Source organism: Arachis ipaensis, chromosome B04 (assembly GCF_000816755.2).
Source record: "Arachis ipaensis cultivar K30076 chromosome B04, Araip1.1, whole genome shotgun sequence".
NCBI lineage: Eukaryota > Viridiplantae > Streptophyta > Magnoliopsida > Fabales > Fabaceae > Arachis > Arachis ipaensis.
Window position 1 is genome coordinate 110,094,084 of NC_029788.2, and position 13,835 is coordinate 110,107,918.

General features: G+C 35.2%; 1 protein-coding gene and 1 long non-coding RNA gene across 3 annotated transcripts; one reads left to right on the plus strand and one right to left on the minus strand.

The window, feature by feature from the left end:
* On the plus strand, window positions 208-1,566 carry LOC107639613. The gene is made up of 2 exons (XR_001620232.2): window positions 208-582; window positions 1,040-1,566. It is a non-coding gene; the product is annotated as an uncharacterized LOC107639613 (long non-coding RNA).
* LOC107639612 lies at window positions 1,950-3,277 on the minus strand. Of its 2 annotated transcripts, none has more exons than XM_016343159.2 (2): window positions 2,637-3,276; window positions 1,950-2,506 (listed from the first exon to the last, which is right to left on the minus strand). In XM_016343159.2, the coding sequence occupies exons 1-2, from the start codon at window positions 2,927-2,929 to the stop codon at window positions 2,269-2,271; spliced, it is 531 nt and encodes a 176-aa protein (XP_016198645.1). In that variant the 5' UTR covers window positions 2,930-3,276; the 3' UTR covers window positions 1,950-2,268. The 2 variants fall into 2 exon arrangements, with proteins under 2 accessions (XP_016198645.1, XP_016198646.1); XM_016343160.2 differs by having other exon boundaries at window positions 2,032-2,493; window positions 2,637-3,277.

A 13,835-nucleotide genomic window follows, 5' to 3' on the forward strand; every position in this document is an offset into this window, starting at 1 on the left:
TTTACAGCAATATAACCAATTTTTTTATTAATACCAAATATATATCTATATAAAGTGGTTGATTCTTTTTATTTATATAACTCACAATTAGTCATTATCATAGGGTCTGTCTTTAATAAGCTCAACTCTTTTGAGCTTTTTAAAAATGCACAATAACTAATTTATAAATATAACCCATATGGGGGTTTAATAATAATTATCAATTTTTTATATTTACCACATATATTTTTAGAATTCATAATAGATAACCCTAATTTATTTTACCTGTAACCTTCGTTGCCTCTCTACCCACTAATCACCACAACCTACTCTACGATTAATCTGTTCTCTGCCGTGCATCAAGCATTCGTTGCCGGTCTCAGGTCCTCACCCGGCGTCAGTATCATCCTCTTTCTCTTCTCAGCCCAGCACCTCATTGTCTCATTCATTCTCAGTATCCCTCTTCTCTCTTCGCGTCGTTCGTCTTCAGCCTCAGAGCGGTGGCGTGGGTCTCAGAGAGTCAATATCGTCATCTGCGCCGGGGTGCTCCGTCTCCCCCTTCATCGCTCCACTTCCAGTGTTCCAATGGATCCTCAGCCTCGGGTATGAAATTTGCTTGATTTAGCTCCTTTTTTTATCCTTTTATGTTCTGTTGTATGAATCTGTTTTGTTGAAGTCAATTCATTTCATTCAATTAGTTGTTTTGTTTTGTTTATTTTGAAATTTTTTGGGTTCTCTTTATGAGGGTTAAAAAATTTTGGTATTTGTTTTTATGATTTTGATTTCAATTTCTGAGTTTATGTTTCTGTTTATGATGTTATATTTTTTATTTGGTATTGCTGTTTGATTTCTGTTCATGATTTCAATTTCTGGGTTTATGTTTCTATTCAGTTGTGGTATTTGTTTGTATGATTCTGATTTCAATTTCTGGGTTTATGTTTATGTTCATGATGTTCTATTTTTTATTTGTTATTGCTGTTTGATTTCTGTTCATAATTTTAATTTCTGGATTTATGTTTATATTCAATTTTGGTACTTGTTTTTATGAATTTTTCTGAAGCTTAAATTTCAGGGGCAAATGATGATGATGAGGCAGAGTTGGATCTATATCAAAGAATCTTGAATATATATGGTTGATTGTGCCTTAGGTATGGAAAAAGTTGGTGTTGATGGGAAACACAAGCTTGCAGATAAAGGTTTTGCTAGTGTCTTCGAATCACATTTGAGGGAACTTAATGCTCCATTTCATGAGGCTACTCATAAGGCTGGCTGGTTTTTTACTACAAATGAAGCAATCAAGTTATGGCTGCAGTCTAGGTGTTCAACTAAAATAGTTGCTGCTTAGAAACTTCAAGGTTTTTTAGGTGTTCTAACAGTGTCTCCCTCACTATTGATGGTGTTACTTTAGGGAGTCATTTGCCAAGTAGTTTTTATGCATTTTCCTATCCCCTCTGCAGAAATTTTGTACTAGTAGATTAGAAAATTAATATCTTTTAAATAAATTTTTGGATTTATTAGAGAAAATCAATGTATTTGAACAATTCATATATTAATTGAAAATACAGATGATAAAGTATTTTAGTGTCAAGAATGAAGTACAAAAGGACTTCTGATTTTAATGCCAAAAGGGGCTTCTGACTTTCTGTTAATAATAATATTTGAGAAGTAATGGACTTAGAACTTGAAATCTTATCTAAAGAAGCTCTCATATATATATATATATATATATATATATATTAGAAGTCAAAATAAGAATGAATTGTGTGTGATGGCATGCACGTTAAGAAGACCTTCAACCAAAAAATTGACCTAAAGCTCTTTATATAAAGGGAGAGAGCTTTTGTTCATTTCATCATGCAGAAAGCACTATGGGAAAGTCTTGTATAACGAGATTGCAGAAAATGGCTGCCTTCTTTACCAACTATTCCTGAAGTATAGAACTATTGAGTTTTTGTAATTTTGGTCAACTATTAAGTTTTGAAAATTTGAATGATTCATTGACACATGTATCAAGTAAAACATACTGAAACCCCTTTTGCAAAAGCTTCTTTGCTTTAATTTTTTTTCCTGGTATCTGTTGGCACTCATCATGATAATAGTGCAAAGCTTATGTCTCATACACGTAAATTGACCTTGATCAAATTAGACCAAACCATTTACAACACAAAACAGAGTTTCTATTACATAACTTGAAACATTAAATTATGAGTTTCTACTACAAGGTCTCAATTCAAAATCCTTCTGCAAAAGCCACCATTGGGATTCAACCTTCACCTAACTCAATTACTTTCATGTGACTAGCACAGTAGGAGCACCAGAAATTCTCAGGTAAGGTTCATTAGCTGGAATATCACCCATGGAATTTGCTAAAGTCAATGTTTGATTGAAGCCTGACCACTTTAGTTGCATGAATCCACTCTTCTTCCATGGACCAATGTGCAGTTTCTTCTCTTTCAATGACTTTTTGGCAGCTTCACACATAACTCTACGATGGCAATTAAGCATTCTGGCTTCCTGACATAAAGTTCCGGCAAACAAGATACAAGAAGGATGGCCTTAGAAAAAACCAAAACAAGAATCTCTATTTTCCAAACATCAAATAGAATTATATAAAAAATGAAACTTCATTAAAAAAAATTAAAAAAGGGGGTAAGTACCTGTTTGCGTTCCCTGAACCTAGGAGCAGACTCATTGAAGTGTGGCCTTGTCCACTGCTTCCTCCACCACCCTTCTCTTCCCCTTTGCCACCGCAGCTACAACTCCTCCTCCACCACCATCGCCTCCTCCTGATGCTGAAGAGGTTGCTGGGACTCCACTTGCCACTGCAGCATCCCATTGGCAAAAGGCTCAGTCGCAGAGGAGGATGAGCCTTCCACGGCGGACACCTGCGAGAACTGATGAGGAACAGGATGAAGATTATAAAAAGGAGCAACAACGGTGATGTCGTCATTCGTGACGGCAACGCTTTTTTAGAGGAAAGCCTCAATGGTCATTTTCTCGAACAGGCGGTGATTAGATTGAGGTGAGTCTCTGTCACAGTGGGTTAGGTTCATGTCTTTTCAAACATCATCGACGGTTTTGGGCGGAGGAGGAGGGGACGAAGAAGGATTTGAGGGATGAGAGGTGGTCCTTGTTGTGGTGAGGCACTGCGTCTGAAACAATTCAAAGGAATTTGAATGAAATTGAGAATTTGAGTTGAAACATGAAGGTATCTGGTGAAGAAGAAGGTAGGGGAAGAAGCGGAGGATAATGGCCAGGAGGAAGAAGACAACAAGCAGGTAAAATTAGGGTTTAGTTCTCAAATTTTATACAGGGAGAATTTTAAAATATCAAAAGATTTGTATCTTTTGATGTAATTTTTAATAAATTTAAATAAATTAAATATAAACTGTTAGATCGTTTATCAATTTAATCCAATGCTTTAAATTAAATGGTGCATCAGATAAGCTCAAAAGACTTGAGCTGATTTTAGACAGACCCTTATCATAGCTACTTGAGCGCACAATTACTTCCTCTCCAAATAATCTTCATCCTCCCCAACCACTTATATCAAGTTCAAGTTCCAGGAGATTCAATCAAATTATACGTACCTCTCATTAGATACTTTTAAAAGATATAATTTATTTATGTACCTTTTTTATCGACTTAATCTTTTAAAAAAATAATTTTATGATATGATATTAAAATTTTTATAATTAAAATGTCTAGTGTTTAATCTTTGTGATCCTTCAAAAAAACAAAAAAATAGTATAAGATAAATAAAAAAAAAACTTATTTAATGTAACATTCTACCACACAAGCTTTTATGCTATAATTGTAAATCAAAAGTGGTAAAATATTACAATTTCTAAAACAAAAATGTACTGATACATATATACAAAGGATATAATAATATACTAAGAGTCCGTAATGATAAAGACGTCGATATCAGAAAATAGAAGATATATATATATATATAGACACACGCATAGAATTTTGAAAGAAATACATAACAAGTACTAATCTTGATTTGCGAAAAAAGGCCGACTAAAAAGTATTACAAACTATAAGTATACTCAAAATACAATTCTATTTCTTTAAAGTAAAACCTCTAAGAGGGATACACAATTACTTATACAAAGTGGAGAATATATATAAACTAGGTACAAAATATAACTCCCAAAAGAAAGTCTTTGCTTCCCAGAAAGAGTCAAGAACGCTCAACGAGATGCATCATGTCCTGCATATGAAAACAACAAAATCCTACAATAGGTGAGAATTCGAAGGTTCCCAGTAAGATAACAGTTCCAAGTAAAGACAATGTAAAACTATAGGAACTTACTAAGCAATCCTAAACTCCAACAATTTATATCCAAGCCTGGGGTCACACTAATAAAAAAATAGGGTAATTAAGCTAAGAATTTCACTGTACTAGTAATTCATAATCTCAGTCCTTCACAACATCTCTCATCCTTTCTCTTTTCTATATCACAGTCCATCAGCTATGATTCAGTACGTAATTCAATATCAAAACTCAGTTATTCACAAACTTCCAATCACCATATTCTTATCAGGAACAACTCTCAGCGTCACCATTGTCAGCATAAGGGATCTCTCAGTTGTTTAAACACATACAAAACAATACAAAGAATACATAAATAGAGAAAACAGATAAAGCAATTAGCTCAAATAGCATATAGATACAATTATTCAACAAGAAAAGCCAAATACAAGATGCACACCCAATCAATACACACAAATGCAAATGATGCATGCCTGCCCTACTAGCCATGAGCTCACCTGTCGGTTAAACTGGCAGAACTCGACACATTTAGTAGCTAACCCGGATATCGTCTCTCTACACAAAGAAAATTCTCAATCTTTTAGAAGGGAATCCTCAACCTAATTCGTTCATACCACAGCCAGAAATTGAATCGAAGGGAATCCTCAATCTTCTCCATTCAATTTTCTAATGTAACAAGAGAGAAAATCCTCAACCCCACTTGCTCATTGCAACAAGAGAGGGAATCCTCAACCTCAACTTGTCTATCGCAGCAAGAGAGAGAATCCTCAATCTCAACTTGCCTATTCATAAGCGGAACAAAGCCATCGTCCTCACTACATCAATCCAAATCTTATTTCCATCAAACATAATCTTAATCATAACCAAAAATCAAATTAATAATACAGAATTGAATTGAAAGAAATCCTCAACCTTGTTTCCAACTCCTCGATACGATAAGAGAGAGAATCCTCAACCTCAAGCTTGTTCACCACAACAAGAGAGGGAATCTTTAACCTCAGCTTGTCTATCCATGAGCGGGATCAAACCACCGTCCTCACAATGTCAATCATAATGTCTTCTCAATTATAATTACGCCATGAGAGAGGAAATCCTCAATGTAATACCCGGTCTAACCGAAATTAATTAAATAATAAGTTAAATAAGAGCGAATATGGTTGGAAGATTTGGCAATTGGAATTTGATAATTTAAATATGATATTTGGATTCAGTGAATTTTTCCGAGTCGGAAAACATAGTTTTCTGCGTAAAAGCGCGCAGTGAAATTTTGACCGGCAGTACCGGCTGAGATCTGTCCGGTACTACAGCTGAGGAAATTGATTATAGCCACGCGTCGCTCTTCTCATCCTCTACAATTCTATCTAAGTTTTGTGGTGAGTATTCCATTCATCTCTGCCCAATTTTCGAAATTCTCCACTGTTACACGTTTTTGGATAATTAGTATTGAAATCTTGTGATTTTGAGTGTTTAAGGATACTCCAACATGGATTCTAAGTGGGTTCTATCCCTACTTCATATGGGCTGAGGTAAGAAGTGCTCAAACCCTTGTGATTTGTCATTTTTATGAGCCCTAGGTTGATGTATGTATGTGATATTGGTTATGTTAGTGTATTTGGTGATGTTGGTGCACAATTGGGAGATTGGTATTGCTTGAGGAGCTTTGGTGAGGCTTGGAGCTAAGGTTGGTGAAGACTTCCATAGAACCGGAGGCCGTGAATTTTGGGCCGGAGGCCGGAAAAAGGTAAGAAAGGTAAGTTGATGTGTGCATTGTATGATGACACAAGTGATTGGATGAATTTCAGATAATGAATATATGAATGATTGGGTTGGTTATTGAATAATAAGGTTTGAGGAGTTAAGGTGTGGAATTTGGTAAATTTGGGTGAAATTATATAGATGAGGTATGTTGGTTTTGGTTGAGATATATTATATGGTCGTATATGTGATTATGATTATTGATGCCTTGATGGTATGATGATGCATTAGAGATATGTATGTCGTGATATATGCTTGAGGAATGATTAAGGTTGATTCGTGGGTGAAGCCACGTGATAGCGAGTACGATATTGATTATGTATAATGATGGTTGATTGGAAATAGTGTTGTTGAAATTTGGCATGAGGAAGAGTATATGATATATAAATGTGTTTGAGTTTGAGAAAGTGTCAATGTGCGAGTTGAGGAGGCTTGATGTTGATTTTGGTATATTTTGATTGATTTCAAAGAAAGGGCTGAAATTGGCATATTTTGATTGATTTTGAAAAGAGTTGAAAATGGCTTGTTTTGAAAATGGCACTTTGTGGTTTTGTATGAAAACATGTTTTTTGGGCATACTTTGACGGGACATAACCTGGACTACGGATCTTTGTTTTCTGCCAAATCTGTTTAGAAATGAAATTGGATCCGGGATGTCCATGCCGTTCGAAGAACGGGTGAAAAACGATTTAAAATGAGAGAGTTATATCCGTCGGAAGATTGGGGGTTGAATCTGTAAATTCTGCAGCTTTTAACTTAGAAAATTTTTTAGCAGAACAACCCCACGCGCGTAGGCGCACTTGGCGCGTACGCGCCGTTCTTCCAGAAAGCACCATCCACGCGTGCGCGTGGTGTGCGCGGGCGCGACGATGCGCTGCACCAAATGCCCAGCTATTTTCCAGAGAGTTGTGCCAGGGTTGTGCCAGTTTTGTGCCTGGGCGCAAGAGCACCCACGCGTACGCGTGGCTGACGCTTGCGCGCCGTTTGGATATTTTTCAACCCGCGCGTTCGCGCGTATGGCGCTTGCGCGTCGATGAGTTTTTGGCCATCCACGCGTGCGCGTGGAGTGCGCGTACGCGTGGCCCTGTTTTCATGCCAAAGTTGATTTTTGAGTTTTTAAAGCCAAATCTCATACTTTTAAGCCTCCGATCTCACCCCTTATGTATTAAATCATTATGGTATGCCTAGCAATGAGGAAGGAGCTAGGAGATGTGGTAACTTGCAAGTGAAGCAAGGGAAAAGGTTATGATCAATGATGATCAGATATGATTATATGAGATATGGAGGATGACGGTGGAAGTACCGTGTATGCCATGAGCCGAAAGGCTATAATTATTGATAAATGGCCGGTTCTTGATTGAACCATGGGCCGGATGGCTGAGTTATTGCCGGGTTACGGTAAAGCCATTAATGTTTATGGCTGAGTATAAATGCATATATGAATAATGAATGAATGTGTTAAATGGATAATAATGAAAAAGGTTGAAATGTGATGGGTGACCCCGGGTAGTAGGCAGTGGCGTTGTCCACTTGCTCCGGATATGAGACGGGAAAGGATGTTTATGATAAATGAGTTTAATTATGGAGTTTTGAATAAATGTGTATTTGTGATCCCTAGGTAGTAGTAAGGATTGTGGTTCGTCCCACTTGCTCCAGGTTAATGTTTGAGATTTCATAACAATGAGGATTTATAATATGAATTGAGATTGAATGAATATATGTTTGAGATACCTGGGCAGTAGCAAGGGTTGTGGTTCGTTCTGCTTGCTCCGGGTCAATGCTTAAGATACCTGGGTAGTAGCAAGGGTTGTGGTTCGTCCCACTTGCTCCAGGTCAGAGATGGTGACGCCTGGGTAGTAGCGGCAGTAGTGGTGAATCCACTCGCTCCAGGTTGAGCTTTTAAACACCCGCCTGGGATGATGCGTTGATATAGAATTGCTGAGGCAGAACAACTGGTGATGGTTTTGCTTATAATTCTGAGTCTGATTCGTGGAAGAGTCAGCGAGTTGGGAAACATGTGAAACATGAATTAGATTTAGCACTCCCTTATGACAGTTGCCTATTCATGGATTAGCGAGAACCTAGGATGAATAATTGGTGAAGAAGTTTAGGATGCTTAGTGAGTTTTTATTGCAGTGCATTGTATTTATTTGGCACTTTTACCGTACTGGGAACCCATGGGCCCGGGGTTCTCATTCCGTATATATCTCTTGTTTTTCAGATACAGGTCCAGGTGCTCAGAAGTGAGTTGTGGGTCGTCTGAGAGACGGCGAAGATCTTTATTTTCTCTACTTTGTGTTATGATTAGAATCTCTCCACCTTTATTTTGAAAAGATTATATTATGTATTGAACTCTTTTGGAACTTGCCTATAGAGGCTCTTATGTTTCCTTTGGGAGAGATTAGGATATACTGTTGTCATCTACTTTCATGCTGTACCCTAGCCGGCCTAAACTTCGCGGGTCGCGACTAGTGGCTATTTACTTATGTTATATATATCCATCTGTTACCTATCTCTTAATCTCCTCTACGCCTTGTCCGTATATCGTTTTCGGCTTCACGGTTTATCTTTTGTTGTCGAAACGTGAGTGATACGTCTTCGCGATTTTATTTCTACTCTTTTCAGGCTTCTCGATTAATACTCCTTTCGAAATTACCTATATTTATATATTAAAAATCCACTTGAGAGTCGTACCACCGTAATATCATTGACTTATGACTCGAGCATAAGGATTTGAATATTAGGGTGTTATACTCAACCTCAACTCGTCTATTCATTCCGGGATATAGTGCCTGTCACACTCTTGGAATATAGTGTCCGTCACACTTTTCAATCTTAGCTTTCATCCTAATGCTCACATAATCACTTGCTTTTTGATCTAAGCCTCAAGTCAATTCAATTCCATTATAATCACAATCCTAACTCATAATTCTGTATAACCCCATCTGTTGTTTAGAGCAACATTCTTGGGATATAGTGCCCGTCACACTTCAATCATAATTTCATCATAATCCCCATTCACCTCTATAAACGTATAATCGAAGAGAATCCTCAACTTCCCCAATTCGTTATCAATTTATCAAGGTTAGGTTCATTAATCCCAATCTTTTATCAATTATCAACTCCATTAACTCGTGAGCGGTATAATATCACCGTCCTCACCGCGGGCGGGACGAATCCTATGTCATCCGGTTTAACCAAAAGTTTATTCGAGAATAATTTAATTTAATGCCAAGCGCTCTGTAATCAACCCAATCGTCCAAATTCACACCAATATCAACCAAGCATCCAAGCTCTCAACAATTAAGCTATTCACAAAAAAATTACAATTTTCTCGATCTAGGGTTCATAGAATTAGAAAATTCAAAGGAAAAAAAGCTTTCTCACCTCAGCCCACTTGGAATCTATGCTAGAATATCTCCTAAAAAACCAAAATCACAAGATTTCAGCTCACATATACTAAAAACGTGAATTCAGTAGAGAACTCAAAAATGGAGCAAGAATTTCAAATTTACTCACCACAATAGTTAATAGAATTGAAGAGGATGAGGAGAGCAATGCGTAGCCACAAATGGCTCGTCAATTGGAACTATAAATTGAAAGTTATGAGGGATGAAAAATTATAGTAAATAATGACTTAGGGTTTGCTCTCTTCCTCTCTTCTCCTCTCTACGTGCTCTCTCTCACTCTCAAGACTGAAATGAGAGTGAATAGTGATGAAATGAGGATTACAACATGGGCCCATTTGCAATTTTGAGTCAGTTGGCTCTACCTTAGGCCAAAATCTTTAAAATAAGTATCCGGATTTCTATTCTAAATATTTTTCTTATCATTTTTACAGTTCTAATTTTATCACTCGCAGTACCGGACAGATTTAAGCCGGTACAATTAATTTTAACGCCGATATGCGTTTTTCCGCAATTGATTATATTTTTGCACTCACATTTTATTTTCTAAATTAAATTCTCACTAAGATTTTTGAATAATTTAATTTAATGCCTTCAATATACTCTCACTCATTCCAGAGCCTAAAAACTAGTTTTGGACCTTAAACAGGGGTTACAGAGGTGAAAACACATATTGGATAAGAAAAAACAGTTAAAATTAACATTATCTAAAAAATAGGGCAGTCAGCGTACGCATGCCTTGTGCATACGCATGAGTTCACCTTTGCGCGTATGCGCGAAAACGCGCACAAAAATTGTTCATTTTTTAAATGCAGGTCGTGCGTACGCATGAGTTGTGTGTACGCATGACTTGGCTTTTGTGTGTATGCATAGGTTGTGCGTACGCGATCCCAGTTTTCTGCAACTTCTGCAGAATCCGGTTTTTAACATCAATTTTCAATCATTTATAACTTCCTCTACAAAATTCTATTTTCCTTCATTCTTAAACCGATTTAAAGCTTTCATCATCACCTTTAATTTAAGGTAAATTTCATTCAAATCCAAGTATCGAACACTAAGTTATGGCTCGTCGAAGTGCCAAGTTATGCCTCGTCGAAGTTGGTTAAAAAATTAATTCTTACCCAATTTACACAAATACTCATTTTGACCAATTCTTCAATCCAATTTGATTCAAACCACTTCCATACTATTTCTAAACCTTTCAAGCACTCATTCACCAATTTCCAACTATTTCAAGCCTAACCAAACCCCATTTTAATTCATTTTGTACATTCCATCTACAACAACAACACACAACCCTCATAGTTCCAACATTCACAATCAAACCAAATCAATCATCCAACTCATTACATTATTTCCAACAATTTACAACATGGTACACCGATTCTTACCTCAACTTACCAAATAAGGAATTTCTTACTTTATCAGGCCTCCGACCCAATTTTTACATTAATCATCATCATAATAGGAAATAAATCCATAATCTCATATCCAGTTTCATTCAAACCAACACATATTATACACCAAGTATTCAATGCACAAAATTGTACTAACGCATAATTTATCATCAAAACCTAGGGGCAATTAACCTAGGTATTCACATAATTTTATATAATGCCTACCCGAAATCAAAACTTGTACCTTATCAACGACGGTGTTTTTCAATTCTCGAATTTTCTCTCCGGACGAATCCAAGCTATACCAATCCACCAAGCTCCCACCAAGCGCTCCGTAATCAACTCAAGCGTTCAAATTCACACCAATATCAACCAAGCATCCAAGCTCTCAACAATTAAGCTATTCACACAAAAAATACAATTTTCTCAACGTAGGGTTCATAGAATTAGAAAATTCAAAAGGAAAAAAGCTTTCTCACCTCAGCCCACTTGAAATCTATGCTAGAGTACCCCCTAAAGAACCAAAATCACAAAATTTCAACTCACATATACTAAAAACATGAATTCAGTGGGGAACTCGAAAATGGAGCAAGAATTTCGGATTTACTCACCACAATAGTTAATAGAATTGAAGAGGATGAGGAGAACAATGCATAGCCACAAATGGCTCGTCAATTGGAACTACAGATTGAAAGTTATGAGAGATGAAAATTATAGTGAATAATAACTTAGGGTTTGCTCTCTTCCTTTCTTCTCCTCTCTACGTGCTCTCTCTCAGTCTCAAGACTGAAATGAGAGTGAATAGTGATGAAATGAGGATTACAACATGGACCTATTTGCAATTTTGAGCCGGTTGGCCCTACCTTAGACCAAAATCTTTAAAATAAGTATCCGAATTTCTATTCTAAATATTTTTCTTGCTATTTTTACAATTCTAATTTTATTACTCGCAGTATCGGACAGATTTAAGCCGGTACAATTAATTTTAACGCTGATACGCATTTTTCCGCAATTGATTATATTTTTGCACTCACATTTTATTTTTCAAATTAAATTTTCACAGAAATTTTTTTTGAATTATAAATATTAAATTCATAATTTTTTTGTTCTCATTTAATTATCCTGTCGATTAGGCCATGCCATGGTAGGATATGTAGGGGCTAGATTATTTTAATTGATGCAATTATTTGGCCCTTAAAATCTGTGATATTTTGCCATACCCATAATAAAGGATGAATGCTAGCTTGGTTCAAAGTGGAGACACATGCAAATTTGTTTACTCTATTCATTAACTATTTAACTATGAGTCTAAGGTTTGATTTGGAAAAAATTTTTTAAAAGATATTTGTGTTTTTTAAAAGTTTAAGTTTTTTATTTGTGTTTAGTAAATTAAAAAGATCATGTACTTGCGTTTATAATTTTTAAAAAATTGGAGTACTTTTAAAAACACCTAAAATAGAGCTTTTTAAAATTGGCTTGTATTTTTTAAAATTTATAAGTCTAATATAACTTCATATGTTAACTAATTTTTAAATTTAATATTTATATTTATGTCTATTATAGTATTTTTAAAATTTAAAAGCTATTTTACCAAATACAATTGATATCATTTGTGTTTATTAAAAACTATTTTTAATTTAATTTATCAAACATAAAGAGAGGCGCAAGTATTGGCTAATTGGATTCTTCTCAATTATTTGGACTATTTGGCTACGCAGAAATGAGGCCATCTTTTAGTGTAAGACAACAGAGATTGATGACTGTGTGAAACAATCATTCTTATATGTCAAGGATTGGTGTTGTAAATAACTCATGTTGTCGATGGCAATACCGGAGATGACATAGGAATTGTTATGTTCTTATCGTTCATGTCTTTATTTTACATTGCTCCACTTCTATGTTGAACTCTTCTTTTCAAAAAAAAAAATTAAAAAACCATCTTTTTAAAAGTTAACTTTTATAAACTACTTTTAAAAAATAAAAATTTTACTAAACTAAGACAATTGATTCATTCCAAGTTGGAGGCTTGGAGCATTAATTGGCAAAACCCTAAAAATACCCGCCTCCAAAATCAAATCAGCTTCAACATATTGGTTGAAATTAAAATAAATCTCCAGCAACTAGTTAAGATATTAGACAAAGAAACAATTATTTTCCTAATCTCTCTTCGCTTTGATTCCCTGCAAATTAATTGACATTCTATATGTTCATCAGTACCAGTACGCATTTGATTGTTTTATTTCGCAACAAGAATCTTTGACTTGTTCTTTACTTTTATTGTATGATTGCTAATTGACGCCATAACCTATGGAATCATATATTGGATCGATGGATCATACTTACCCTTAGAAGAAATATTTTTCTATACAATCAATACATTTAAAACTTAATTATAACTTTTTTTAATAAAATTATTCTATTTGTGAATTTTTTTTAAAGAGTAGCTAAAAAAAAATACTTGCTTAATATCCTTATGAACGACTTTTAAGTCAATTAAAACGACACAAACATCCAAAGATTACTGAAAATCTACTTTGACAAATAAATCAATATAATTATTTGCAGTCGGTAGTCGGTTCGTAATGGATAATCAAAAATTAATTATCGTGTGTCACATAATTTTTTGGCTGATGAACATCACTGTCTAGGAGACTGTCACTGCCAATCAGCAATATCAAGCTTACACCAATGTTGACAAAGTGGCAGCTATGTAATTAATTTTGCCTATTAATTATTACGCGTCTCAAATTTAAGTTTGGAATTCGAGATTTATAGTTTAGTAAGATAATAAAGCATATATTTTACAAAATTTAATATCTCACTTTATTATTTTATCAAATTTTTTACTTTAAAGCATCTAATTCGAGTAATATATACGGATGATATTTGCCTTATATAGAATAGTCCAAAGAGCATAGCAAAATATGCCAAAAGATATGGTGATTATGGGTGTTTTTTTTCCATTGATGAGTATTAAAAGATATGAATAATGTTATAAATAAGATATTTTGAGAC

Excerpts from the sequence above, each read along its gene's own strand:
- LOC107639612 (XM_016343159.2), bottom strand. The coding sequence starts at position 2,929 with ATGACGACATCACCGTTGTTGCTCCTTTTTATAATCTTCATCCTGTTC. Across the intron at positions 2,507-2,636 it reads GGTTCAGGGAACGCAAACAG|AACTTTATGTCAGGAAGCCA; the intron begins GTACTTACCCCC and ends CTTGTTTGCCGG.